Here is a 27,201-nt window from a genome sequence, read left to right as displayed (position 1 = left end):
ACCTGTAGCTCTTAGTTTCAACCAGCAACTCCACCGACATGATACCTTAAAGCAGAAGGCCCGACAGAGTCGCCCTTTCCCTCAGCCACTAGCGCTACAGCTCGAATACCCAGACTCTACCCCATGATGGCGACACCTACACCTTCCACAAACACGCCGCAAAAGCACCTCCCCGCGTTCTCGTCACCGGCTCCGCGCAGCGTGCCTCATACAGGCACAACCGCCGGCATAATGAACTACGACTCGCCTGCGATGCTGCATATGCTGAACGAGGGAGGGGGAGGTCTAGGAGGTGTGTCGATGGGTGGTGTAAATATGGACATCTCGTTGTCGCAATTGGGGATGCCGAGCGCAAGCGCAATGGGACGCGCAGACGAAGCGGAGAGGACCAGGAGGTTACATAATATCATCGAAACGTTGAAGCAAAAGCCCGGGAGAGTCAGCGAGCAGAATGTGCTTGCGCTTTGTACTAGGCTCGACATACACTTCCAGAAAGAGGGCAATGTTTATATCCTTGCTGTTGGCGAATCGAATCTATTGGAGGTCAGCATGCAATGGCTCTGCTTTCATACTTCTGCGGATACTAACATGCGCAGATTCTCTTCCGTGGCGACGAAGTTGAGAAGATCGAACTGCAAGGCGGCTTCGACATGCACAACGACAGCATTGGTTTCGGCGAGACAGGCACAAAGATCCTTACCCGGACCCTGCAGCCTCTTCCCGGTCAGAGCAAGATGAACGTCACCCTCGAGCGATTCGCCGAAAACCTGGAGAAGCTTGTGACGTTAGACAAGCTAGGATCGCCGCAACACGGAGGAGTTAGTTGCTACAATGCTATTGCGGGCGTGTACACAAGTTTGAGGAAGTTATTCGAGCATGAGAAGAAGATGGCGCTTGCGATTCTAGAGGAGGATACCCCAAATCGAAACCACAAGGCCGAGAGAGAAGTGCTGTGCAAGAAGAGCGGTCGACCAAGGCCAAATACTGGAAACCGCTTAGGTCTCAATCTGGAGTACTGGATGGACAGGCGACACATGATTCCAAAGTCACAAACAAAGGCACCTTCCTCAGAGAAAGGGAAGGAGAAAATGGAGATCGACTCACACGAGCAGAGCGAGTATCCAGAAGATGACGACGATATGAAGACCAATCAAGTGTACTCGCTGACTCTAGAATGCGAGGCCTCTCCGTCAGCACTATACACGCCCATTCGCGTGTCGGACAGTTGGATCAGCGACGCCATAGAGAAACCCACAAACCCGGATGACGCGACCTCTCTTGACAACATTCTTTCGAACACGCCCTCGATAGACTGGCAGGACCCTAAACCGACATTTCTGGAGCCGCCAGCATCGACGGGCGAAGACGACGCGATGAATCTCGACACTGCGCCCGGCCGATTACCAAACATCCGCTTCGTCGCCAAGTTCAATCCACCACTTGTTGTTCCCCTCACTACCTACATATCACTGTATCAGTCCGTTGGCGTGGAACCACCCCAAGATTTCTCCGCAACTACATTCGTGGGACTTGCATTACGACCGAACGAACTTGATCCTGGTATGACTGGTACAGCTGGTGCCTCGACACATGAGATCCGCAGCACCAGATTGGCATTAGTACGCGACGAGAGTGGAAGTGAGAAGGACAGGACCCATGAGCTAAGCCTGTACGTCCCTAAGATGGAGTACAGTAGACGCTTAGAAAACCTTCCTTTTGCACATCCAAAGCAATTGGTCGAGATCCTGCCAGTCCTCCGCCAATACGCTTTCACAACCTCCCTTCTCCAGAACTCGTTCCTCGAAACAGCAGAGCAGAAGTCGACCCTGCAACCCCCAACACTACCAATTACTCCAGACACCAAGTCTTCAGACCCGCCACTGCAGCTCGACGTCAACCTCTCCTACACCCCGCCTGCGCCCCGCCTCACCCTGCACATCCCCCACCCCTCCTCGACACTCCCTGTCGATTCAAAAATAACGTCCGCGCCGCGCGCTACGTCACCATCCTCTATCTCCGATCTGCTGTCGGGCCTGCTCTCCGACTCGGGACCGCCCTTGTTACATGCCCCACTCGGTGTCACGCTGGATGTGCATGCCAACGGGGAGCTAGTGGTCAGCGAGCAGAATATCACAGAAGGGAGGAAAGTGGGGGAAGAGGATCTAGATAAAGTGCAGGAGGTGGATGCGAGGATCAAGAGGGTGGGGAAGGCGTTGGAGGTCTGTGGAGACTTGGGCGTCTGGGGAGAGTGGTTGAGGAAAGAGGTTGCACGCGGTGGTAATTAGTTGGGTTTGCACCGCAAAGTCGGGGCTGCATAATATGCCAACATCAGCATCAATATCATGATTCGAAGTAGACATTCACATTGCAAGTTGAAAGAAGGAACCAAGTTTGAAGTATTCGGTCACGTTCATTCATTGTACGTCTAGATTACATTGCAACACATTGCAATCGTGGCGTCCATGCTTAACTCCCTCTGCTTCTAGCATGGATCTAGCAGGGGTTGGGGGTATGAGTTGTTGAAGAAAAGGGCGCAGTAAAACATGCATGCTGGCCGTGAAGGCGTCTAAGTGCTAGCCCAGCGTCGAGGTTTTATCCACGACACCGAGCGGAGAAAAGTAACGCCAAATCGCAGGACATTAAATACGTTTATGGCTTTGAGATGGGGACGACCATCTCAACCTCAACCTCTTCCGCCTTGGCGGCGAACTTGGCGATGTCGGCACCCTCGACCTTGCCGAACATTGTCTCGGCGACAATGGCGGTGATCTGGTATGGGTCGCCGTTGGAGGCGGGGCGGCGGTCCTCGAAGTAACCCTTGTTCTCGGCGGCGACGGAGCGGGGGATACGGACGGAAGAACCGCGGTTGGCGACGCCCCAGGAGAACTTGTCATACGACGAGGTCTCGTGCCTGCCGGTCATGCGGAGCTGGTTGTCCTCGCCGTAGACGGACATGTGCTCCTTCTGGCGGGAAGCGAGCTTCTCCATGGCCGCCTCGATGGCCTTCATGCCACCCTCCTCACGGGTCTCCTTGGTGGAGACGTTGGTGTGAAGACCAGCACCGTTCCAGTCACCGGGAATGGGCTTGGGGGCGAAGGTAACCTTGGCGCCGAACTCCTCGGCAACGCGGTGCAGGATGAAGCGGGACATCCAGAGCTGGTCACCCATCTCGATGTCGTCGCAGGGACCGACCTGGTACTCCCACTGGGCGGGCATGACCTCGGCGTTGGTACCGGAGATGTTGATGTCGGCGTATAGGCAGGCCTTGTAGTGGGCCTCGACGATGTCACGGCAGAAGACCTTGCCGGTTCCTACACCGCAGTAGTACGGTCCCTGAGGGGCAGGGAAACCGTTCTTGGGCCAGCCGTAGGGCCAGCCAAACTCATCGAGGAGAGTGTACTCCTGCTCAAGACCGAACCAGATGTCGTGCTGCTTGTGCGCCTTGAAGATGATGGCGGCGTCGTGGCGGAAGTTGTAGGAGTTGGGGCTGCCATCCGACATGTATGTCTCGCACATAACGAGGACATTGTCACCGAGACGGAAGGGATCGGGGTAGTACGCAACAGGGCGGAGGTAGACATCCGAGTTGTTGCCGGGCGCCTGGCCCGTCGACGAACCGTCAAAGTTCCATTCTGGGAGGTCGTCGAGGCTCTCAACCTTCTTGCTGAGCGTCTGGAAAACTGGTTAGCAAGTGCCGATCAAATCGGGTAGTGGTGGGAATTGCGTCAGCCACAGCGCCAGGATAGCGGGGCTATCGTGGGGCAGGTGGGCTGGCGGGCAGAAGTGGCCGATAAGGAACACCAAACAGAAAGGAGCGATCGCTGCACAGTGAGGTCACACAAGACGACCGCCCTGCTCACGATGTCCTGCGAGGGGCGCAGCGGTGCTCTGCGACACTTGAAAACACTGGTTGCAGGGGTAAAACCCCGAAAGGGTTTTGCGCCAATACTCCCAACAATGCTCACAAATGCCGCACAACCGACCACTCTTTGTGTTAAGGAAAATTCGAAAAGTGCTCACCTTTGACTTTGAGCGGAGACCGTTGGAGCCGTCAATCCAGACGTATTCGGCGATAACCTTGGTCTTCTGGGGAAGGCTGAGGTATTTGGCAAGCTGTAATTAACGCATTAGCCTAGTTCGTCGGAGCACGCGACGCAGGTGTGACTTACAGTTGCCGTGTTGGAGATGATCGATGAGCTAGCCTGCGAGTTTTGTGAGCAACTTTGCTCTCGAGATCCCAATTGACTTGGGACTACAGGCCGTGACTTACCATGACCGCGGTTGTGATGTGTATTAGAGGGAGAAAGGTAGGGTGGAGAGAAGAGTGCTTGTGTCTGGCGACAGGACCTCGTACTTAGGAGGGGAAGATATAAGAGTGGTGGAGAGTAGATATGTGAATGAGGGGGAGATAAGGGCTACCGGGGGCCTACACTTATAAGTAGCAGGCAAACAAATGTCTCGGTCTGTGGCGGCGGGTAGTAGGGTAAGAGGAATAGTTAGGTTGGCCCTGGCCAAGCACAGGCGTCGCCGAAACGTTTCCGTGGGATGAAGCATCAACCTGCACAGCAATCAGAGCGTCCTAAACTGGGGGTTTCCGACGGCCGCGCGCCCTGGATGAATGCTAGGATAGTGCTAGTCACTGTCCACTTCTCTAGCGCGGCGTGCTGCAGTTGAACCACACATCTGGGGACGCTCGCCCAATCTCCGAGCAGCTATTTCGCGCTGATGTTATTCACACACACATGCGTTGTCTGATCTCAGCGTGGCTCCTCGTGTTCGCGTCCATGTTACACAGCGCAGCTGTGCAGTGTCCGCCGTACCCAGCCGGGTTCCGCTCAGCCTCAACCCCTTCCGACTTTGACCGCTTTGTTCCTGGAAAGCGTCGCGAGCCATCGTCACCGCGCAGCTAAATTTACCCATACAGCCGAGCAATTGGTCATGGAACGTAAAGCTGGCCCGAAGCATGCCCAAAGCAGTGCAATGCCTCGCTGCACACGCCGCTGTATGTCTGTGCACGACATCGTGACTGACCGTTTGTGACTGCTCGCCCTTATCAGCAGGCGTTGGCGACGCCGCCGCATCAGTCTGCCGCTTTGCGACGGCTAGTCCCTGTCTCTGCGCGTGAAAAGCCCGCGAGCAAAGCTGTGCTGTGGACGCTCGTGCAGTAGGATTCCGCGCCCTGCATCGAGTGCAGTTGATGTTCTCGACAGCCGCTAGAACGGGCCCTGACGCAGGTCGTGGCGATAAGGATAGGGCCAGCCAATCGTGAGTGTCCCAGCAACTCGGCCGCCGTCATGCGAGCATCACTCTTCACGTTTGCATCGTTTCTTGTAGTCAAGTAAACGCTTCCCGATGTCTTAAACAGGCGATGCACAGCGCGCCGTCTATCGTGAACTCTGGTAGCAAGGAACAACTGCCGAGTTGAGGTTGCTCTTATCTTCAAACCTTCGTGAATCCGTGCCTGTCTTGGCCGTCTCCACGGCAATCAGCTGCAGCCATGGATTTCTACCTTCTAGACGCCAAAATAGGATCATGTCTGACCAACTGCCCCACAGTCTCCATGCGAGCCCGCATGCATTGATAGAGCCCGTCTATCACGACTCCACGCATGCAACTATCTCTGCTTGACCGCGGCGAATGGCAGCGCAACGATATGTCAAATCATGTCTAACCGCAAGCCCCTGTGTGCGCCTTTTCCAACTTTCCGTGTCTCCGAACCCCACGATTTGATAGCCGTGTCCAAGATGTGAGGTTGGAACAGCCATCATGCGATGTCGGCACGAGCATTATATCGCGCATCTTTCCGCCGGACGTTGGGCGTTGGTGGGCATTTGTGGGGTGCGGGCGTGCCGCAGATCAGCCAAGAACAGGCGGCCCCTGTAAGCCACAGATAGCACCCCGATTGTTACTCGATGCGAACACGTAACGGGCGCCGGCCGGGGCTCGTTTTTGACGACGCCTGTGTGCTACCAACGCAGCGCTTTCCACATTGCCTCACTGAACGAGCACAAAACTCACCAAATTGATCCAGAGGCTGGACAGGAAGCGGGAGACGCAGCTACGTCCAGGATTGACATTGAAAAGCGGACCCGTGCACGTGGCGCTGTCAAGGGCCGTATTGGGCATGGCCAGACGTTCGTCCCATGGGGGCTCAACGAGGCTTTATATATCTTTCAATTCCAAGGCTCGCTGATCAAAGGACTTCATCTCTATGGTTGAGGCGAAGTCGCGCGACTCAGCGTTGAGCTGAACTACCCTTATCTTTCCGATACGTGCAGCGTGCGCTGTCGGGAACCAGCGCCGCTGTGAGCGACCCAGTCCGAGTCCGTGTAGCGATCTGACGCAGGGCAGACGCTGTACGTGTTGCTCGCTGGGAAGCTGCGCATACTTATGTGCCATGCAACCAGAAGCTGGAGCATCTCTCGTTGACGGAGGCTCGACTTCAGCACAGACGAGCAGTGTCCATGAGCCGCCGCTCTCCCTGCACGGCCATTTCCCCTCTAACCCGGAGTGAATGATGACGTGCAGAGCCGCTCAACCTTGGTGGGGTGGCAACTGCGGTTGTACCTGCAGATGTGCATGGGCTGTGCTTGACAGCAAGCTCGGGAAGAGACGGATCGATTTGGGCCGATTCGCTCCGCGTCTGAGCGTCGGGACAGTGCCAGCAGCATGGAAAATCTGGGGTAGACTAATGGAGATGCTGGGGTTGTTGGGGTTGGTGCTTGTTCCCTTCTGGTGGCAGGCGCTTTGCTCGGATTAGTCATGCTCGTTGGCAATTGATACCTACCAGCCTATCAACCCTCGTCCAGACAGCGTAGAGGCAAAGATATTGACCTCGTTCCACCTATGGGAGAAGACTCGCAATACCTCTCGTCATCCAATCGAAGGAAAAGTGGCAGAGCTTCACCGCCAAGAACCCTTGCGATGATAGAGACGATAAACGCCATCTGCGATGCTTCCACGGCGTCTCATGGGACAGAGTACTTAGTCGTTCCGATGGAAGTGCAGTCGTGTACTTACCTAGGTAGCCACACGTTGGCCAGTCCACGTGACGTATATCGTTTGGCCCAAACTTTCGCTGTACGACTGCCATCACGGCATCTCAGTCGTTGTTTGTCTCCATACAACGCACTCATCTCCATAATCTCGTCTGATAAGTAGGCGTTGTCCTAACGTTGGGTGCGTCATTTCGCACCAGGACAGCACTTTTGTTTTATCCCGGGACGATAGACCAGGTTCATGCGGCTCTTTTCCCTGTGCGCAGAGGATATTGTACGTATTCGTCCCTGACGCACGCAATGAGGACTGAAATCCGGAATATCGACAATCATTTCGATGACTTGGTCGGCCTTTGCACGGTCTGTTCCGCCCCGTCGCGGATTCGGGTGAGTTGCCGTGATGAAAACACTGTACTACGTGGAGCGAACAATCGGATTGTGCCCGGAGGCAAGCTGTCCAGACGTGGATCAACATAACAGAGTGGTCTGCGAACAAAGGTTGACATAATGACAGTTCCATCACACGACAAGGCCCTTATGTGTGACCCATAAGAGACAATCCGTTTGAATGATCATATAGGCCCTGATGACAGTCAGTCACTGTCCAGATTCAGTGAAGTGGGACTGTACTCACCTTGCTCGAACTCAACGTCAGGCTCTCAACGACAGGCTTCGTGCAAGAAAATCTACGAGCGACGCCGCAAGATGTGCCATACAGAGCACGTGTATCATCGAACCTGTTCGCATTGGGGTCGTGAACGCATCGTTGGAGAGCCTTGTTGCCGTGCTCGCATTATCGATAATCGCTACACACCTTGCCTCTACGCGGAGAATATCGGTTCGGTCAATAGCAGTGGTTCATGCCCACATTGCACTTACCAGCTTGCCAAAGGAGAAGACTGGAGGCCATTTGCGCGAGTTAGCAATGCGGGCTGGGCGAAAGTGGAAGAACGATTGCAACAGAGGGGACTCAGAATGTCCCAGCCAGCTCTTCAGATCGCTAACATGTCGGCTGCATCTCGTACAGATACGGCGTGCTTGAGGTTGCGGTAAGTCGACGAAGTTGATACGACTGCTGGACGTATGGTCAGCCCTCGCAACGTCAACACGAGGGCTCATGATGGTAGGAGACAGGTCTCGGGATTCCAACTCGCTCTCATCCTCATAGATGCCACCTACATCACCAAGTCAGCCGGAACGTCCGACGGCGTTTCTGTACGCATACCTCTGCGAAAAGATGAGCGCGCACGGACCCAGAGATGACTGTTTGGCCTGACACTCGCGATTCCACAGAACGAAAAAGGAGCGAAAGGGAGGAGCAATCCAAACGAAGCATGGCCAATTGTCCATTGTAAGCAGTATTCAAGATCAAGTGAGGTCGCAGATGATGAGGGGACAAGAAGACCGTCGTGGGCCACATGGCACATGGCAAGCAGGCAACCAATCAGAAACATTGATGGGGTAATGGCAACCGCCTCCTCCTTTGCAATCCTTGTCAACAGCGAACACAAACATCGGCGGGGTCTGACAACCTGTCTAAGATTAAATGTCTTTACAATCTTGTTGTCAAGTTTTAACAGTCTTTGTTCTTTGGCAGAGGAATCAAAGGCGATTCTTGTCAGCTGTGAGATCGACCCGAATAACATTTACCAAACAAGCTGCAGTCGCTCATCTTGGTTGCACAATTTTCTTATAGACTCTTGAGTGTTGTTGCAAAGTGTCGTAGCATCACGGAGAATATCTGAGCAGCACCATAGGCTTGCCTGTCCTTTGCTCGTTATGGTCAATCACATGAGGCTGAACAAAGCCTAGTCACGAGTGAAGAGGCTGCTGTGTGATGCTGGAACCCGATATTGAAGTGTTCCGGGGTTTGGAGTGCGAATGATTGGCATTCGCTGGAAACTCAGGTACATACCCCTGAGCCATGACTAGGTATTGCTGAACTAGCCAACATAGAAACAAAAATTTCGCGACTATGCGCAGCGCTGTACAGGTTGGAAGACATCACTGATCTGTAGATAGTGGTCTCTAGCATAAGAACAAGGACTCCACGCACTGGGGGACAAAACGGGTAAAGTTCTTTGAACGTGATAGCACAGTGGTGCTTTTGATGTCGCAGGGCACGGCCAAGGCGGCCAACAAGCCCCGTAGTGCGACACAGCGACCCCAACATGTTCAAGCTGAGCGCCGAGGATCGACGTCGACAGTCAGCCGTGTTATGCTAAAATGTGTGGCGAGCCAAACTTCATCCAGTGGCCTGGCTCAGGAGGACTAGCAGACTACGATACAGCATGTGTCGTGACGGAAAGCAGCGGATAAGAGGACAAACACAACTTATTCCACGTGAACCGCACAGGGCAGCTACCTAACGCCTGAATCAGGGATGGCTGATTGCAGCTAAAGTGTGAAGTGAGTGCCGCGAAACGCAGCCCATCCACGATGTTGCGACAGTACGACACGTCGTACCAGGAACACCAGATAATCTTCCGAGTCGTGTAGAAGCCCGTGTCTGCAGGCCGCTTGACATTTATTCTCCGTGCTTGCGGCTCGGCGAATGAACGTGCATCGGCAGTGTTGGCTCTGAAAGCATCTCTCGGCCGCAAACCACCGATTGAGGTACTCTCAATCTCGTCGCTCGTCGCTCAACCGTCTTTCGAGCTCAGGTCGTCGGTCGGTCGTCCCACACTTCGCGTTTCTCTTTCCTTACACTCATTTACCCAATACACCCAACAACAGCAATGAACAGCTAATCGTGCTCTCGTTCCTTCTCTAGCCTGCCTCACGACATCTCTAGCGCTCCCGTCTTGCTTTTTATTCGCCAGGCGCCGCGCTGCAGGGCACACTTTAGCTCGCGGTGCGAGAGCCAACCGAAGCACTCAGCTGCACATCATCTCATTAGGTCGCGTCCATGTTTAGCGACCGTCGAGCGAGCGAGGAAGGGATACGGCCTGCCATGGCGCACTCACCCACCATGCATCGCCACACCTCCTCAGAGACGGGCGACATGATGTCGAGGCGCTCCAGCATCGCGCCGAGCTTCTCGAGCGATCGCCCCTCAGTCACAAGCTCGGTGACTTTTCAGATGCCCGCCACGGTGCGACCGCCGCCGGCGTACATCGCGGCCTCGGTCGCGTCGCAGATGGTCACGGACAACCACAACGCGCAACGGCGCCTGACCGACTCCTCGCACGAAGAGCTGGAGAACGCCATATTCTCGGAACAAGCCCTCTCGCTGCTCAATGGCTTCCTCGACCACCTTTTGTTCGCGTTCCTGTCCACCGCGCGCTCGCCCTCCCTTACCGCTATTCGCCCTGCTATCTCCGAGGTACTGAAGCCCAGGCTGGCTCGTGAAGCAGCAGAAGCCGCCGACGAGGAATTGCAGGGACTGCTGTCAGCAGAGGACGACGAGGAGTTCTCCCCCATCGACGGTGGAAGGGCAATTGATCGCTGGGATGTCGAGAAGGTGTGGAAGCGCACGCGTCTACGGATAATGGTGTACACGCGCTTGGGCGAAATGGAAGACGAGGACGAGGAGAGATATGTTCAGCAGGAACGTGGGTTGAGCATGGACGACGATGACGACGAAGAAGCCGGTCTTGTGTCATGGGCTTCTGCCATCTTCCTCACATCCGTTGTGGAGTACGTTGCCGAGCAGACTCTGCTCGTTGCTGGGCAAGCAGCATACGCCCGCATGGCATCCAGGGTCAGGAAGTCTTCAGACGAGACCGACGAAGGCGCATTTGAGCGCTTGGTTATCGAAGAGCCGGATGTCGAGAAAATTGCTCTGAATTCGGCTCTTGGTCGGCTCTGGAGGACTTGGAGGAAACGTGTGCGGTCATCCCTCCAACCGCTCTCCCCTGGCCGTGCCATCCGGCCCAACTCGAGCTTCGCAAGTCTCCAGAGACGCGGAAGCAGAAGCAGCCAAGCTACAGCTGACGAGTCATATCGCATTGAACACACTCCCGCTTCCGAACGTGCTCCTTCCGAGACAGATATTGCAGCCAACATACCGATACCAGCTGGAGCCAGGGACGTAGATGAGATTGAGGTGCCAGGCTTGGCTCGCACCTTCGAGGATACTGGGAGCAGTGGCAGACAGACGCCAGTATCTCGGCCTCAACGACCCAGCAGTGTTATCATGCTTGCCCCTGTAGAGAGCTTTCGACGAAGACATGACAAAGACCGTCCAACATCGATGCCTGGTCCAGAAGCATTGCCCTTTGCTGTGCCTCCACGGTCCCACATGAACGACGACGATGGTCAACTTGACACACCATTCGAAACGCCTATGACAAGCAATTTCAATCGCGCCTCCTGGATTGGTGACGGGGACGCCAACGGCGAAGGATCTGCACGCGATGATGTGCTATCTCCTACAACAGCTACTTCTTCGAAGACTGATCGCCATGTGATCAAGACCACGAGCCTGGAGAAGAACGATGCGGAGCCTGACACACCAAAGTCAACGACCTCAACAACGTCGGATAACTATGATGTCGAGCCGAAGGTCTTACAGTCTAAGAGGCTGTCGATCGGAAGAAGCGGTCCTCCGGGCATCGTGCGCACGTTCTCCACAAGAAGCAACAGCCTCAGATCGCCACGGGAGACGCCAGTTGCAACACCAATAGCTTCACCACATTTCTCAGGATCTTACCTCGATGACCGTTCCGATGATGAAGATGCAGAAGGCCCCCAAGCTATTGGTGTGGCAAGGACGTCAGATGTGCCAATTCAATCATCTCCAACACCCTCTGTCGAGCGATGGTCTGATCGAGTCAAGGTCGCGCCTACCCAGGGTGGCTATGTGGAAGTTCAACCTACGCCTCGATCCGTTCCGTCACGCAACACACCTACACCCGATTCGAAGCCCATCGTACCTGAGCGATCTATTGCACGCAACGATTCGCTCAAACGTGCTGGTCCCAACATTGGCAGTGGCGCCGTTGTCGTAGGTGCTGCAAGCCCAGCACGTAGACGAGATTCAACCCCGCCAACATCAGGACGTACATCTTTGCCATCTTTGCAAGAAGTCGAATACTACAGGCCTCAGCAGATGGCTTCTAGTGAGCAAGCAGCCCGTCGTAATAGCCCTACCATCAGCAACCACAGTCGCACGCAGAGTCCGCATGTAGCAACAGCTGAACGGCAGGTTCCTCGTCGCTCTACGGAAGAGTCCTTGCGCTCACAGTCCGCGGCAGGCGGTTCAATCAAGGAAAGACCAGGTATCACGCGTGTAGCGTCGACCTCATCTAAGAAGTCAGGAAGCATTTCCCGCTTGCCAACCAGTCGTGACTCTGACCCTCAGCTGACTCGCAATCTTGGTGGTCGTTTGTCTGAAGAAGACCGAGAGCGTCAATTTGAAGAGCTGGTGCAGTGCAATGAGACCGTCAAATACACGTTGACACCTGAGAATATGCGCGCGCTGGATGTAAGTAACAGTCTGCTTTCTGTTGTAACTACACTGACGTTCAAGGGGGCACCCGTTGCTCGAAAACCAGAGCCTGAACGCTCCAACGCTGCTTCAGTGACAGTATACCCTCGAGTCGATGCCAACAAGGACAATTCATTCGGTGTAAGTGCGCTACCCGCCAAGCCCACCATGAAAGGAAGAGGCCCTGGAGTCTCGGGTCACAAGCCTTCACCAAGCAGGAAAGTGATCACGCGACCACTTGCCAGAGAACCGCGTATAGAGTCCGAGTCCATGCGGGATTTCGCTGACTTCATCCGCTCAACTGGTCCGTCACCCGGCCAAGAGAAGACTCCGCAGCCGTTTGTCAATATCAGTGGCAATGGTCTGAAGTCACCAAACGGCTCTTCCACTTCCGTTGGGCGCAAGTCATCAACCAAGCGGTCGAGTTCTCGCAGTATTGAAGGACCGGGGGCCAGACCTCGTGTCAACATGGAACCTCGCAGCCCAGCTGGCCTCAGCATCGGCAACGATGATCTGATTGACTTCATTCGTCAAGGACCACCGAATGGACCAGAGGGTCAGCCCCGTATTCCGCGATCAGTTGCCCCATTCCGCACGACAGTTGACTCGGATCAATTCGAGACTATGTTGGGTGATCACGGCACTGTTGAATCAGCGTACGACTCCAAGACCTCCACCCTCAATTCGCAACATTCTATTCAGACTTCTAATTCCAGAACCGGACTCATTGCACCACCAGGTGTAGTGCAACCGGCTTATTCGAATGTCCCGCAGAACTTGTCCGGTAGCATGACTTCAAGCTCAGAGCCAGTCATTACCCGTACCCGTAGACGCGTTAAAGACCCTTACGCAATTGATGTCTCGGATGAGGAAGATGATGAGGATGATGATCAGTTGACCGCTCTTCCTCCCTCGACGAAGCCATCCGCGCCGAGACAAGAAAGTCTCATGGACTTTTTGAACGAGATGGAACCACCTTCTGGACCATCAGCTGGGAAGCCACAACCGTTTATGCTTAGCCAGGAGACGATTGCTGCGGCTAAGGCGCGTGCGAATGGCTCCAACACTTCGCTCGCTTCTTCTGCAACTCCAACACGCAGTAACGGCGCCAGCAATGGGGCAGCTCCACCTCTAGGATTCCCTTCTTCGAGCGGTGCAGAGACTACGCGCGCTCACAAGCCAAAAGTCGCGGCGCGTACACCTGCCGTGGGCGATGTGCGTGCTAACCGTACCGCGACCAGTGATCTTGCTGATTTCCTACGCAACTCTGGACCACCTGAGCTTGTGGGTCCTCCTCCTGGCGCCCGCAAAGAGGAGGAAAAGAAGAAGAGCAGCAACATGAAATTCTGGAGGAAAAACAGAGAAAAGACGTACGGTGATTTGCCATGATTCCATGCCCTTTCCCTTATTTTTTGACATTTCAAGGTCTGTTGATTATTAGGCGCACTTGGATCAGACACCATCTATTCTGACTGGAGCACCTTGGAAAGAGCGCCCAGCGGCTTGAGCTACTAAGCCATTTACGACTCGGATTTGATCACAGGTGTTTTTATCTTCTCGCTTCCTTCTATGATATCCGATAAAACCCATTGTAATGTTACTGTATCTTTTCATGTAGCATATATATCTACTTCACTATAACCTAGAGATGCAGGGACGTTCAAAGTCACTACCGATGAATCCCGCTCAGAAGTGACGACAGTGATCGGATATGTTAAGAATCATGAGGTATATAAGAGTACGCCGAGCTGCGCTGGTACTACCGGTCCAAGAGCTGATGTGAGGTACGAGACGAATATGGACTATTTAGAAGCAAATGAGAGGATACATGTGCCGTATATAAATCAGATTGCGAACGAGATAGTTGCAAAGTTAAACCTGGTCACTTCTTCTCATAGATTGATAAGCTGATCAAGATGTTCAAGCTTTCCACCAAAACCAACGAAACTCGATATTCCACCGATCAATTCTCCAGCTCTCGTTTTGACGAATCCATACATCTTCGACAGTCTACAAATACGCGCCCATTTGCCGGTGGCTCGATGCAATGATATTTTGGGACTAGCGTAATCGTCCCCATTTGGCTGCATTTAATGTCTGCCGACGAGCGGCCGAACAAGATGCACGAACAAGTAAGGAAGTTGTTCGTTAGCATTGCTTGTAGATATTCCGTGTGAACAAGTGATGTGAGCGAATCACAAGAAGTTCTCTGTGGCGCGCTCAATTCTTTAATGTCCTTCGGCCGCGCGTCGGGATGCAGTACATATTTTACCCGAACCCCATCTTTCCCCATCTTTAGACTATCTTGGGTACATCCACCATCAATCCAAGCCGCTCCTGAAGATGTCTTACCACTTCAACAAATCCCACGAAAGCATCGAGAGCTTGGTCTCAGAGATTTGCACACACAATATAGAGCATTCGTCTGATCCATCGGTACGCGATTCCAAAGCCAACACAGCGCATTCGCCCGCATCGTCGGAGGAGACACCTGTCATCGTTTTCTTTCCCAGATCAACGCGCGATGTTTCTACCATCCTGAAGGCGTGTAATGAGCGCCGTGTTGCGGTGACTTCGTTCTCCGGCGGCACAAGCATCGGCGGTGCGTTGACATCAACAAGGGGCGGGGTATGCATCAGTTTTGAGCATATGAAAGAGATTGTCGCCTTACATGAAGACGATTTCGATGTTGTGGTTCAGCCCGGTCTCGGTTGGGTCGAGCTGAACGAGCAGTTGAAGGACAAAGGTCTTTTCTTTCCCGTAGATCCAGCGCCAGGTGCCAGCATAGGTGGGATGATCGCAATGAGCTGTTCAGGCACAAATGCTTACCGATATGGCACCATGAAAGAGTGGGTCATCTCGTTGACCGCGGTGCTTGCCGATGGGACAGTCGTCAGGACGCATCGCCGACCAAGAAAGACGTCTGCTGGTTACGATCTGACGCACTTAGTTATTGGGTCAGAGGGTACGCTTGCGCTGGTCACGGAGGCTACTCTCAAGCTCGCCCTGCTGCCACAGAATCTACACGTTGGTCTCGTCACCTTCAACACGTTCCAGCAAGGTGTCGATATTGTCGTCGCCCTGCAGAGAGCAGGACACCAACTCGAAGCGTTGGAGCTTGGCGATGGGCCCCAGGTCCACGCAATCAACTACTCAAAACTTGCGCGTGTAAACTTGGCCGAGAAACCAACTCTCTGGCTCAAGTTTGCGAGCCCATCGCTCCAACTCGTCGAAGACCAGATCGGCACCGTCAAAGCGCTTTGCGAGGAGCAAAAAGCTCTGACGTACGAAATCACGTCCGATAAGGCGCGTATTGACGTGCTCTGGGAGGCACGGAAATGCATGGCTCGAGCACTTATTGCGATGAAGAAAGAACCTACAGATCTGTTCCTGTCCACAGACTGCGCGGTGCCAATCTCAAATCTCGCCGCGCTGGTTGAAGGCACCCAGAAGCTCATTCAGGAAGCGAACAGAGCCAACCAGACGTCTTCTTCCGAGGCTAGGCAGCCCTGGTTCTGCGCCAATGTTGGACATGTGGGCGATGGAAATGTGCACTCGGCAATCGTTTGCCCGGTAGCTGATAAACCGAGAGTGGATGAGGTGCTGGCGAAGGTGGCACGGCTTGCGTTGAGTTTAGATGGTACGGTTACGGGTGAACATGGCGTGGGACTAAAGCAGAGAGATGCACTTCTTGAGGAAGTCGGCACTGAGGGGGTTCGTGTGATGAGGGGGGTTAAGAGTGCGCTCGATCCACGAGGAATACTCAATCCCGACAAGGTGTTCAGGTTGGAGGGTGATGATGGTCTCACGAAGGGAGCACGTCTATGAATGAATAGAATACACGAACGCGATTCTTCTTCATCACCTCGAGCTGCTTCAACATTCAGCCGGTTTTGGTAACCCTAGGACGAGTGGAATCAGGCTTCACGAGGCTACATGCCTCTTGCGGCAAAGTTCATGTGCATGGCTGCACCTGCACGTCATATCGAAACTGATTCATATTAGCCAACACATATGTGCGTGACCGAAACGTCCAGCTACGTTATGATTCAGATGATTGTGATAGTTGTGGTCACAAAGCCCGTGCTGTGCCAACCTGTGTCTTCGTTTGACACATCAAATATCTCAAAGGCTCCCACGCGTTTGTATACAGACTCATCCTCTCGAATCCGCTCCAAGATAAGACCATGAGGACGGAGGAAGGTCTCTCTTCTTTTGGACAAACGTGCCATTTTAACGTCCAATGTCTTATCAGTCGTGCAGTCCAGACACCAGACAGCCTTTGAACGATGATAGTCGACTCGACCCGCATCGAACGCAAATCGAACGGCGAGAGACTTGTCGCCCTTGAGCACAAAGAACCTTTGCCCTTTCTTGACAAACTCACTCGTCATGCACTGCTTGAGTGGTCCAGAAACAACCAGGTGTGCAGATGAGATCTCGCCATATGGGTTACTGCTCGCGAGCTGTGCGTGGACGTCGATGACGTCCAGTTTGAGAAAGCGACGGCGCGCGGGATCAAAAGTCCATACCGCATGAGGAGATGCCCAGCTCCAGGTTGGAGCAATGTAGGTAGACCCTAGTGGCTGGCAAGGCCATACGTACCACAGCAGACCTGCTGCTATGTCTTTTCTCCACAGTCCTGCCACGTATTGATCGTCTGTCTTCGATGCTAGTAGGCATGCAATTCCAGACAAAGCAGGCAGGCGATCACTGTTATACGTGAGCTTCAGGTGAGAGTACGACTGTACAATCTGAAGCCATCGATCGTAGTATCTCATGTTCGGTCTGTCAGCGGCATACACCAGTCTTTTCCGTCCTGGATCGTAACCGAAAAGCGAGTCGCTCCCAGGGCCACGTTCCATGACAGTGCATGTATCGCATTCAAACGCCATAGCAGTCGTAGTGAAGTGGAGTACGCGCGGCGAAAGTAGCAGCTCCTGGAACGCCCATCCTCTTGTCTTTAGATGGTCTGTCCTAGACTCGTGGTCGATCATCGAACGGACAGAGACATACGTTCCTGGATGATCCATCAGAGGGCACAGAAAACAGTGAGGTGGTACGTCCTTGTCACGGACGTTTTGAAAACCTTGTAGGTTGTTTTCGTAGGACATTGCGGATATCGTCAGGTAGCTTCTTGAGTATACATCAGACATTCGCTCGCACTCGCTCGCCCAATCGTCCTTGCTATCTTGAACGATACAGAGGGAGTCGATCCATATGTACCTTTAGAGGTCAGCTCAGCTACTTCATAGAATCACTGATTCAGACACTCACTGTTTCCCCAGAGCTTTGGTCACAGATATAGCGTCTTGATACAGCTTTGGAAGACGACCGATATGAACACCACGTCGCAAAGTATCAATGTTGCTCTTGTCACATTTGGAAAGCCTATAGAGAGCTTGATGATCAACACTGGCCATCACAATAACGGACAATACTCACAAGTCGAGGCTATTAGGTGGCATATCCCCCCAGCAGTGGCTGAGTGCTATGTATTCTGCTTGCGAGCAATCACGTCCTTCAACCAAGCGTATGAATCCATTCATGTCGATCAAGGAGACATCTACAACACGAGTTGGAAGTACAGCTTTAGTCTGAAGTCTGCACGAAGAGTGTTCAGTCTCACAAGCGTGTACCCACCTCTGCATTTTGCTGATCGCAACACTTGATAGGCGATCGCGCTCGGCAGCACTCATCTTGATCTCGCACTGCGGTATCTGATCTGGAGCATCTGCACCGTATCAGAGTGAATCATAGTACGCACGGAGAGGTCTACCTGTAGTGAGGTACAAGTAGTATACTGCTGGATGTCTGTCTTGTGGGACATACATATGCAGACATACTACCTTCTCCTTCCACGTCTCTACTATCTTCAAACGTATGGGCCCATTTTGATCTTGATAGAAAGCATGCCCTGGCTTCGACTTGGGATGGAGAGCAGCCACAGTGAAGAAGGTGCAGAGACGGCAACCGAGATTTGCAGCCCTTGCAAGGCTTTTCCAATTCTCGTGATGCAGCTGGCCGTCTGGTGATGCTTCCGAAACACGCATGCACTGGTAAGTAAGCGCAGCGCATTTCCTGCAGAGTACACTGGAGCTCGCGTCGTCGATCTTCTCTTCCTGCAGGTTTTTCACAGATTCTTTAGGCTCTGCTTCCGGCGCTTCGCCCCGAGAACCCAGTATGTGCGACTCGGGCGTGAGACCAGTCATAGTCAGAGACTGAGGCAGAGCTGCGTGCTAATAAGTGGACTGCGCCCGCGTCATGCACGCTGCTCTACTACTATCGACAGATAACAGATGAAAATCTGCAATCTGACGAATACAGGGTTCGCTAACTGAAAGAGGGCTAAAACGGGCGCAAGAGAGATGGCAGGATACCAGCTGTTCCGCGCCGTGCTGACTTTGACCCGAAATCTTGAATGGCAATGAGGCCTTTCAAGTTTCAATCTGCATCTGGTGATATCAGGACCCCGCTCCGCCCGTCAGCGGCTACGCTAGCCCCAGATAGTCTTTTCAACCACCCATCATTCAGCCACGGCTTCAATCTGAAACACCAAAAAAATCGAATCAACGTCCACCATCGTTTGATCTCCAAACTACTCGTTCCTTCCCCTGCACACAACATTTGACCGTTCACGAACCTAGTGCATTGAATGGGTCCAAGCACTGTCTGCACCGGTGTCGAGAACATGGCTTAGCTTTCGGTGCGCAGGACTTGCTGCGCCCATTGCCGGTGGAGCTCTTTAACGAGGCGGATCGATAGACTGCTCGGTAATTTCTGGAGAAATGCTGGTGTGCAGTGCTGTACGATAATTCGGCTGTAGAAGCAAAGGCTGTCGCAAAGGCTGAATGGCCGGACGCCTTACAGTGCGTCTGACTACTGCATTCATGTACAGCCTCCCGCCCCTCATTGTGCACCCACACCACTTGCACGCGCGATACGAACCCGAGTGGAAAAACTCCTCGCGAACGTGTCCTCGCTATTGAATGAACCGGAAAATGTCACATTTCGGTCTCATTGCTCCAGCCTTACCGTGCGTGTGACGGCCGGAGGGTATGTGCCCATCACTAGTTTGCGATCAGGATCCATGGCGGAGATTAGAAGGAGCTGTCACGACACTTCCGTCGATATTGCTCGTGCGCTCGGAAGGAAGCGAACGTTGCGGCGGTGCACTAAGAAGAAAATGGGCCGTGATTGAAGTATTGATTGAGATTTCATTACTCGTACTGTCCGTGAAAACGGTGTGTGTGAAGATGTGTGGCTAACTGCTAATGGGATATTGAGGCGCGCCGGCCTATATAAAATATTGAACATTGATTTCCTCCGAACGCCGTGCAATGCTATGCGTGCTATGCAAATGCTCAAATGGAACGCCATGTATCATGCGATGATATGTTGAATGGTTGACCGGCAATCTTTCGGCATATCATATCCAGGTAAATCTTTTACATCTCTTACTGAGATATGATGGAAAGAACTCGAGGGTCTAGGCGAATGATATGGGAAAGCGAATGCTATTTTAGTAGGCCGCTTGGCGACTTGTGTAGGCGCCGGCAAACATCCTGTTGAAGAAGCCACCAGAAGTCTTAGCCTTCTTTGTCGGCTTGTTGTCTTCATAGATGGGAAGCGAGTGCTGCAGCCTGGTCTGGGTGACAGGTGCATTGATATGTACAATGGTTGCGCCCTGGTCGTAGCTGTGCATGATGGCCTCGGATGGCTCATCGAGGAAGCTAGATGGCGAAGATGTGGTTGAGACGGAGGTGCTGCGGGTGGGAGGCGACAGAGAAGGAGTGCGGGAAGCCGAGCGAGACGAGGGGTGGTAGGCGTACTTCTGCTGGCGGGGGGCATATGAAGCGTACTCGTACGAGGAGAGGTTCTCAGTGGTGAGCTGGTATTGCTGCTGGCGGGCGTACTCCTTCTCCTGCTCAATGAGCCTGGCCTTCTCAGCTTGACGGGATTGCCAAACACGGATGGGGGCGAGGAAGGGCTCGAGGTGGTAGTAAAGGTCCTCGGGGTTGATGCGAAGGTCCCAGTCGAGAAGGAAGAGGAGCTGCTTCTCCATAAGGTTGACCTCAGTGATGGAGAAGCCGAAGTTGTCGTAGCCACGAACAGCGCTGTAGCGGGCCCAGTGCTTGTTCTTGGGGGAAGAGTCGTTGAGGTTCTTGGCGGCGAGGATAAGAGCGGCAAGGAAGATGCGGTGGGTGGTGCACTTCATGCCCTTGGCGACAGGAGGAAGACGAGCCCGGAGACGGGAGAGGTAGACCAGGCTGGTCATCAGGGTAGGGACCTGGACGTGGGAACGCTCGACGAGGGATGTAATAAACTCCTCGACGGATGGCAGGAAGGGTTCCCGGACCTGGTGTGGGGGGGAGGCCGGCGGTGTGGGGGGCAGGCTCTTGTCAAGGGAAGCTTCACATCGGATGACCTGTGTAGCTTTCTGTGCGAGGTATGAGATCATGTCCTGGGAGACAGGCTGCTGGATGAAGTAGTCCAGCGCGGCGCTGTTCTCCCTTGTGAGGTTTGCTGAGTAAGGCATGATTGCTTGTGATGTGTTTTTTGAAAGGTGGATGAGGGTCGACTATGACTGAAAGTGCAAGTCGATGGTGGTCCAATAGTAGATGCTCAACACAGATTAATTCCGGTCTGTTGGAATTCGGTAAGCGCAGTCTGGGGCTGTGGCTGTGGCTTGGGTGCGAGGAAGTTCGACGAGGTTGAAACACAAGGCGACAGTGGTATTAAGGTGAATGACGATTCCGACCGGCGGAAAACGTAATGGAAGTATCTAGGTGATACTGCAAGGAAGTCTGGAAGGGAGAGTGTTGCTGGCACTGCCAAGCGATGATGATAAGGCTGGAAAGGGTGAAGTGGATTGGGCAGTCGCGGACTGAAGAATGCAACCTGCACCGCTGGGGTGTTACAGGTGTAAAGAAGGGATGAGAGAAAAGTGAAGAACTTGCACTGACCAAGAAGAGTATCAGGAGTCGGTGATACTTATGCCAACACAGCGTGAATCCGACTGTCGTTGGTGGGGCGCGGGCGGCACGAAGTGGGACCCAATCGGCGGTCTGAACGGGCAGGGATTGGAACGTAGCGCGCCTCGCGAGACTGGAGCCAGCGGTTGTTGGCCCGATTTAGGAAGCCTGCGGGAGTTGTGGGAAGTCGAACTGCAGGATGAAAATAGTGCGTTTCAACTGGCAGCCAGTCGTATGCGGGGGGCTCGTGTGCCCTAATCAGCAGCAGCGCCTGTCAGCCAATGGAGGTGCGTCCCGCTACGTGTTTCGAGGTCGAGCGAGTTGATGTTTGAAGATGCCGCTGGCTGTGGTGGTACTGGCCTGTACCAAGTGGGAGAATCGAGTGGATAGCAGACAGCGTGGCAGTCGTCAACGACAAGCGAACCGTCTTCTGGGGCTGCAGTGCCGATTTGTAGTCGTGCGATGCGAAATCTAGCCGGCTTTAACGATGGTCTGGTGCTCGAGGCCTGGTCACGTTGCAAAAGAAGACGAGGCGGTGAAGTGGTGCAGTGGAGAACACTGCAACGCTCGATGAATGAAAAGCGACCACGCTGTAGCTGCACACCTGCTCCCATATATCGGCACAAGCTATCTCTAGCCACCAGACCGTCCAGGCAGGCAATCGTGGCGGACTTCGCCAGCATGGCATGACGAATGCTGGCGGAGATTTACATTCTGTGCAGCTTCCCCAGCCTCCTTACCGAAGAGGTAGCAGATGCGACTTGAAGACCGCACCCTGCACGACGCTTTAGGGTGCCGAAAGCATATTTTGCCATCGTGAACGCGTGTTGCAGTGCGTGTAGACACTGGCGTAGCATTGGGAGCGCTGGCTCCAGAATGAATGGCTGTGGCGATGCGTTGGTTCGGCTCTTGGCAGGCTATTGTTCGGCCCCGGCAGGTGGACTCTTGTGCGTTGGCTGTCACATTCTGCACACCACCTGAGGGCATGCGAACAGAGTTCTTGCCCGCCGTTTGACTCCATCTCCATCGGCTGTCAAATTTCCAGTCTGTCAATGGCCTTGCATGAAGACTGGCCTGATATCACTCCCAAAGGGTGTTCGGCCATATGCTGCACAAGCTGCCAATTAGACTCCACCTGATCCGGATCTACAGTCATGCGCAAGGGTCGTGAGTTGCGCCGGATTGGCCAGTGTGCTGTGCAAACATCACCGATGTTTCAACCCGTTGGCTCTTGACAGAATGACCGGGCCTCACGATTACGCATGAACCACACATCATGCTACATGCTACACGCCACGCTGAGATGTCAAAAGGCCCAACATCCAACATCTGCAGCAGTTGGAGGATGTGCTCTGCAACCAATGAGCATTCAAGCCTCGCAACGAGATGCTCCAGGAAGCGCTGCACCGCCTCATGCAACGGAGCCAATACTGCCGAAGGTTCTAGGATGCCTCTTCTAGAATCTTTGCCACCGACTAAGACACTGCAACCTCATGCATCCTCGGCTTGGACACAAAAACCATCTTGCTTTTGCAAGTCATGGCCCATGTCCGCTGCCGCCAGTACCTAGGTAGGACGGATTGTATGCTCGCTCTCGTCCAACAGTATCTGCATTGAGGCAGTTTCGACATGCGCTGAGACCAAACTATGGTTCACGAACATGCTTAATTTCCGAGAATACCGATTGAGCATTCCGCATGGGTTACCTAAGCGCTTGTGAGGCTCTTGAATGGTAGCCGCCAGCGTACGCGCCCACCCATGTCCGTGTCACCACCAAATTTGGCAGCGTTAGATCTTTCTTTAGATACTGCAGCCTCAGCTACACGACATGTATTCGACGAATTCCATCTTCAACTTACCATCGCGGAAATTTCACTGCTGCTGAACCTTGCGTGGTTCTGGTCGCCAAAGTCGAGGTCCGAACACCAGCGCGTCCCGTTTCAGCATCGTCCACGTTGACATCATTGTCAAGCGCCCATCCCCAAGGCCCCGAAGCCCACGGCCCCCAACTTCGCAATTTCCATTTCACATACCAAGTCCAACATATTGGGTTCACTTCAGCCACGGACTTTCCTACCAACGATGACGATCTAGATCATCGACCTATTTCTCCCCCAAGCCAGCAGCTGATAGCTTAGCGCAAATACGGTCGGTGTAGGATGAAGACGTCGCCCATGGGTTCGACCAGATCCTAGCACATACTATCGATTGTTCGGTCCCAACAGTGATTCCGAAGACAACAAAGGCAGACGACATGTTAGTGTACACCGTCTTTCTCACATGATGGCAGGTTTCGCCGACATTCGGCGCAACACCACGAATCTTTCAAGGCGCAGCGATGCAGTCCGGCAATGTTGGCGGGACCAGCGGTGACAAAGGACTGCGTGATTCTTTGTGCTGTGGTACTTTCATGCTGCTAGCTGCGGTCCAGCGCATCGATTTGCTCGATCATGTGGCCTGGCCATTTGACCGCACCCTTGACGATGAACCATTCGCATTCGCATTCAATCGCAACATGGACACGAGCATAACCGTGGTTGTGGCAATGGCAGCCTGCAGCTTCCCTGACCATGGAGCACAGTGTATCTTTTCATGCTGTAATCTGTGATGCAGCCCGTGCTTAATCGGCTGTGCGACGGACACCCTCCCTTCTGACGGAAATGACATATTGTGTAGAAACATACAGCTACGCAATACCTCGCTTGAGATTAGTTGACGTATCAACCAGCACTGCGCATATCGAGTATGCCTCTCCAATCCAGCTAGCCTTGCGCTTCGGCCGTCAGCACCACAAACAAACAAGTCGGTCATTACACAGCCCGATCAGCCTCTCTCCTCCAAGCCACGAACTTTCTCGGCATACACGAATCGTTATACATGCGTACGTCACGCATGTTCGCAAGAAATCAATACAGCCATTGTGGTGCATCGTGCGACCGGTCTTGCGGCCATCGGACTTCGCAGCCAACCCCTACTCTCCGGGTAGAGATCTGAGATCGACAGCAGGTGGCGCGCCTAGTCAGATTTCCGTATCTGTACAATACTATGGCCAATGTTTTTCCTGAAACGGACAGTGCTATCCGGAAATGAGAAGTCGCGGCCTTGCTGCGTTGCATTCGCAAGTATGCACTTTAGAAGCCACGACGGACTCTCCGGAGTGGATTAGCAAGCTCTCCGAAATCATTCGGACTATACTGTGTGGATCTTTAGTTTGATTTGATTTGTGTTTGCTTTCACTATCAAGCAAGTTCTCATTTCCAGCAGTTTTCCGACGACCGTCCTTGAAACGCCATTTCAATGCTGCAATTTTTCGTGTCACCAGCACTCTCCGGAAACCCTCATCACTTCCAGTGCTCAAATTAGACGAGCTTCAACTTTTTAGCCTGGGCAGTAGATGGATTCTCACTGCCCTTCCTCTTGCCGTTCTCCGTAGCTTTGGTCCTCTTCATCTCAGCCCAGATCTTCATGACTCTCTCATCTGCATTGACTGCTTCCTTTTGAGCAGCTTCGAGCTGCTTGGATTTCTCGGCCAACTGCTGATCATTCTGTTTGGCAGCCTGTTCCAGAAAACCGACTCTCTTCTCCGCCGCGGCTGCCCGTCTATCCGCAGCCGTCGAAGATTGCTTCCAGAGAGTTTCTGAACTAGAGAGTTTGGTTTTGAGGGCTGCGAGATCGTGACTGAGAGCAGCCTTAGAGCTGCTGGCGACTTCGAGCTCGTCTGCCAAACTTGCTAGCGCTGTATGGTGTTGCAGCTTCATGCTCAATATTAGTTTATGTCGATCGGCAAGCTGTGTCTTGAGCGCAGCGATGTCGTTCTCAAGAGCTGCTACTTGAGCACTATTGAGACTTGGTGATTCGTTCATCATTCTGAGTACCTCCTCGAGCGCCGCAGCTGAGGATTCCGGTTTCTCTACTGAAGGCTTCTTCGCCAAAGGGTTCCCCATCGAAGGCTTCTCCAACGACGATTTCTCTACCATAGGTTTCCCCTCTTTTGTAGGTGCCACTCCAGTAACTTTCTCCATCCAGTGCTCTCGATTGATCGCCAACAGGCCCGGTTTTTGATAAGGCGTACCAAAGCGTCCGTACAGGAACGGAAAGTAGTAGAACGCGGGGTTAATACGAACCTGTGTTCCAGTGCTTATTTGCGTAATACGAATGCTGCCCCTGGTTTTATGAAAGAATTGATACTTGTCGTAAACTTGCTGATCGTAAGCCAGACCTATCGGTAGAGCGACGATTCCACTATACTCCATCCCCAGAGAGATCGTGAGCTGGCTCATCGTCATGCGTGGCCATGTCGCGGGATTGTACGGATCGTGGTCTGGTTTCTTTGCTTTGATGTTGGCATTCAAGGTAGCCTGGCTCCAGGAGAATTTGCCTTCATACAACGGAAGCATGTGAGGCCGAACGGTAGCCCGATTGTCGTCCGCCATGTTCACAGATTGCTGTAGACGTCTGGAATATAAGCTGGTGGTTGGTGAGTGAGGAGAGCTTGAACAGATGCGAGGACTGCATGTGGTGGGGTAAGATACAGATTCAATACACTAGAATGCTCTCTCACTTGAAATGACCACTGCCTTTACTATGGCAAAGCAAGAAGCGGTACGGAACGCGGTCTCCTCTCACCAGTGAAACAGCAGCTTTGGATCACAGGCTTGCTGTGACATCGAGTACACCGCAAGTTCAATGTATGAGCAGATGCCTTTGATAGGTTACCTTCGAACGTAAAAACGAAAAGAAGTACATGACCAAGAACGCCCCCAAATCCTTCACACAGCTACTCCTCCACCTTAACCTTCTTCACCTGCGCCCCCTCTCCAGCCCCCTCACCCTCCCTCTTCCGCACCCCAGCCCCCCTTAGCCCCCTCAACTCCCCCAAACCCGCAAAATAGCCTCCTCTATCTTGCCAAGTTCCTCCTCTGCCGTCTCAAGACCCTTTTTCTTTCCTTCGACCAGCTGCTCGAGTAGTCCGATCCTGTTCTCTGCGGCGTTTGCGCGCTCCTCGGCTTCGAGGTGCTGGTCGTTGAGGAGGAGCTCTAGGGCGCGGACTTTTTGCGTTACTGCGTGAAGAGGCTTGGTGTGGGAGGAGGTGCGAGCTTGGAGAGTGGCTGGGGTGGTGGGGTGGAGCTGGTTGTGTGTGGTTGAGAGATCGGGTTGTGGTCTGGTGAAGGGAGGAGGTTGTGTGGTGGTGTTGCTTGCGTGGTCTTTGTTGAAGAGCTCGTGGGCCACTGCACTGTCTGTCTGAGCGTCGACCTGATAGCTCGAGCTTAGTGTTGATTGAGGCGGACGAGCAGGATAGTACTTCGCATCTGGCGTCAGACCTCTCATGAGCTTGACCCATTCATGCAGCTCCTCCACCGGGATGTGAGGATACTCCCTTAACGCTCCGTATTTGTCGAAGTTGTACGGATAATCTGCAAACATGGCCTTAATCTGGTGACCAGGAATATTCGGTCGGCAGCTGACCTTGCCCGCGAAAGGTCGTTGAGTGACGAGATTCTCCATCAGCGACTGTTCGTATGCGAGGAAGCGGGGAACGGACTTGGTCTGTCGATAGTCGTAGTTGGCTTCGGTCTGAACGACGTCTTTGATGAGCGGCCATGTAAGGGGATCTTCGGCGTCGTAGTCTGTCTTCACTGTTTTGATGTGCACGCGCAAGAAGAGCCCGTCCCAGCTGAAGGGACCTCGCCATACCTCGAGCTCTGTGGCGTTCAAGATCGCCATGTTGCGTGGAAGTCTAGTCTTGTACTGAGAAGACGTGAGACTGTCTTAGTGTAGAGTGTGGACTATACTGAGG

The 27,201-nt window shown here is 53.4% G+C and overlaps 8 protein-coding genes across 8 annotated transcripts; 2 read left to right on the top strand and 6 right to left on the bottom strand.

Moving 5' to 3' along the window:
- Positions 1 to 34: 34 nt before the first annotated feature.
- Positions 35 to 2,404, top strand: C7974DRAFT_462873 (mediator of RNA polymerase II transcription subunit 1-domain-containing protein). The gene is made up of 2 exons (XM_046146218.1): positions 35 to 543; positions 597 to 2,404. Exons 1-2 carry the CDS (start codon positions 124 to 126, stop codon positions 2,283 to 2,285), a joined length of 2,109 nt encoding a protein of 702 aa, XP_045998058.1. The 5' UTR covers positions 35 to 123; the 3' UTR covers positions 2,286 to 2,404.
- Positions 2,391 to 4,763, bottom strand: C7974DRAFT_392458 (glutamine synthetase). Its single transcript, XM_046141682.1, has 4 exons — positions 4,271 to 4,763; positions 4,170 to 4,202; positions 4,021 to 4,113; positions 2,391 to 3,672 (listed from the first exon to the last, which is right to left on the bottom strand). The coding sequence occupies exons 1-4, from the start codon at positions 4,271 to 4,273 to the stop codon at positions 2,650 to 2,652; spliced, it is 1,152 nt and encodes a 383-aa protein (XP_045998057.1). The 5' UTR covers positions 4,274 to 4,763; the 3' UTR covers positions 2,391 to 2,649.
- Positions 4,764 to 7,712: 2,949 nt separating this feature from the next.
- On the bottom strand, positions 7,713 to 8,495 carry C7974DRAFT_168778 (uncharacterized protein). Its single transcript, XM_046136104.1, has 2 exons — positions 8,224 to 8,495; positions 7,713 to 8,173 (listed from the first exon to the last, which is right to left on the bottom strand). The coding sequence occupies exons 1-2, from the start codon at positions 8,450 to 8,452 to the stop codon at positions 7,857 to 7,859; spliced, it is 546 nt and encodes a 181-aa protein (XP_045998056.1). The 5' UTR covers positions 8,453 to 8,495; the 3' UTR covers positions 7,713 to 7,856.
- A 1,507-nt stretch (positions 8,496 to 10,002) lies between these two features.
- Positions 10,003 to 16,257, top strand: C7974DRAFT_309807 (uncharacterized protein; the record flags this gene model as incomplete). Its single annotated transcript, XM_046138239.1, has 3 exons — positions 10,003 to 12,436; positions 12,497 to 13,717; positions 14,846 to 16,257. The coding sequence occupies 3 exons, from the start codon at positions 10,003 to 10,005 to the stop codon at positions 16,255 to 16,257; spliced, it is 5,067 nt and encodes a 1,688-aa protein (XP_045998055.1).
- Positions 16,258 to 16,367: 110 nt separating this feature from the next.
- On the bottom strand, positions 16,368 to 18,757 carry C7974DRAFT_168679 (heterokaryon incompatibility protein-domain-containing protein). The gene is made up of 4 exons (XM_046136102.1): positions 18,209 to 18,757; positions 17,875 to 18,163; positions 17,707 to 17,820; positions 16,368 to 17,655 (listed from the first exon to the last, which is right to left on the bottom strand). The coding sequence occupies exons 1-4, from the start codon at positions 18,639 to 18,641 to the stop codon at positions 16,479 to 16,481; spliced, it is 2,013 nt and encodes a 670-aa protein (XP_045998054.1). The 5' UTR covers positions 18,642 to 18,757; the 3' UTR covers positions 16,368 to 16,478.
- A 779-nt stretch (positions 18,758 to 19,536) lies between these two features.
- Positions 19,537 to 21,313, bottom strand: C7974DRAFT_168685 (uncharacterized protein). Its single transcript, XM_046136103.1, has one exon. It carries the CDS (start codon positions 20,966 to 20,968, stop codon positions 19,952 to 19,954), a length of 1,017 nt encoding a protein of 338 aa, XP_045998053.1. The 5' UTR covers positions 20,969 to 21,313; the 3' UTR covers positions 19,537 to 19,951.
- A 3,303-nt stretch (positions 21,314 to 24,616) lies between these two features.
- On the bottom strand, positions 24,617 to 26,129 carry C7974DRAFT_168665 (uncharacterized protein). Its single transcript, XM_046136101.1, has one exon. It carries the CDS (start codon positions 25,835 to 25,837, stop codon positions 24,764 to 24,766), a length of 1,074 nt encoding a protein of 357 aa, XP_045998052.1. The 5' UTR covers positions 25,838 to 26,129; the 3' UTR covers positions 24,617 to 24,763.
- Positions 26,130 to 26,270: 141 nt separating this feature from the next.
- Positions 26,271 to 27,128, bottom strand: C7974DRAFT_452559 (uncharacterized protein; the record flags this gene model as incomplete). Its single annotated transcript, XM_046145830.1, has 1 exon — positions 26,271 to 27,128. The coding sequence occupies one exon, from the start codon at positions 27,126 to 27,128 to the stop codon at positions 26,271 to 26,273; it is 858 nt and encodes a 285-aa protein (XP_045998051.1).
- Positions 27,129 to 27,201: the final 73 nt, after the last annotated feature.

Source organism: Boeremia exigua, assembly GCF_020726555.1.
Source record: "Boeremia exigua strain MPI-SDFR-AT-0100 chromosome Unknown C7974scaffold_5, whole genome shotgun sequence".
Lineage (NCBI taxonomy): Eukaryota > Fungi > Ascomycota > Dothideomycetes > Pleosporales > Didymellaceae > Boeremia > Boeremia exigua.
This window is presented reverse-complemented; position numbering and strand designations above follow the sequence as displayed.

What these genes read in the sequence shown, in the direction of transcription:
- C7974DRAFT_462873 (XM_046146218.1), top strand. Translation starts at nt 124, where the DNA reads ATGATGGCGACACCTACACCTTCCACAAACACGCCGCAAAAGCACCTC. An exon ending in GCGAATCGAATCTATTGGAG is followed by an intron (nt 544 to 596) that starts GTCAGCATGCAA and finishes TAACATGCGCAG; the next exon opens with ATTCTCTTCCGTGGCGACGA.
- C7974DRAFT_392458 (XM_046141682.1), bottom strand. An exon ending in TCATCTCCAACACGGCAACT is followed by an intron (nt 4,114 to 4,169) that starts GTAAGTCACACC and finishes CGTTAATTACAG; the next exon opens with CTTGCCAAATACCTCAGCCT. An exon ending in GTCTCCGCTCAAAGTCAAAG is followed by an intron (nt 3,673 to 4,020) that starts GTGAGCACTTTT and finishes CCAGTTTTCCAG; the next exon opens with ACGCTCAGCAAGAAGGTTGA.
- C7974DRAFT_168778 (XM_046136104.1), bottom strand. Translation starts at nt 8,452, where the DNA reads ATGTTTCTGATTGGTTGCCTGCTTGCCATGTGCCATGTGGCCCACGAC. An exon ending in GCGCTCATCTTTTCGCAGAG is followed by an intron (nt 8,174 to 8,223) that starts GTATGCGTACAG and finishes TTGGTGATGTAG; the next exon opens with GTGGCATCTATGAGGATGAG.
- C7974DRAFT_168679 (XM_046136102.1), bottom strand. Translation starts at nt 18,641, where the DNA reads ATGACTGGTCTCACGCCCGAGTCGCACATACTGGGTTCTCGGGGCGAA. An exon ending in CTACTTGTACCTCACTACAG is followed by an intron (nt 18,164 to 18,208) that starts GTAGACCTCTCC and finishes GATACGGTGCAG; the next exon opens with ATGCTCCAGATCAGATACCG. An exon ending in CCACCTAATAGCCTCGACTT is followed by an intron (nt 17,821 to 17,874) that starts GTGAGTATTGTC and finishes AGCTCTCTATAG; the next exon opens with GCTTTCCAAATGTGACAAGA.
- C7974DRAFT_168685 (XM_046136103.1), bottom strand. Translation starts at nt 20,968, where the DNA reads ATGCCTTACTCAGCAAACCTCACAAGGGAGAACAGCGCCGCGCTGGAC.
- C7974DRAFT_168665 (XM_046136101.1), bottom strand. Translation starts at nt 25,837, where the DNA reads ATGGCGGACGACAATCGGGCTACCGTTCGGCCTCACATGCTTCCGTTG.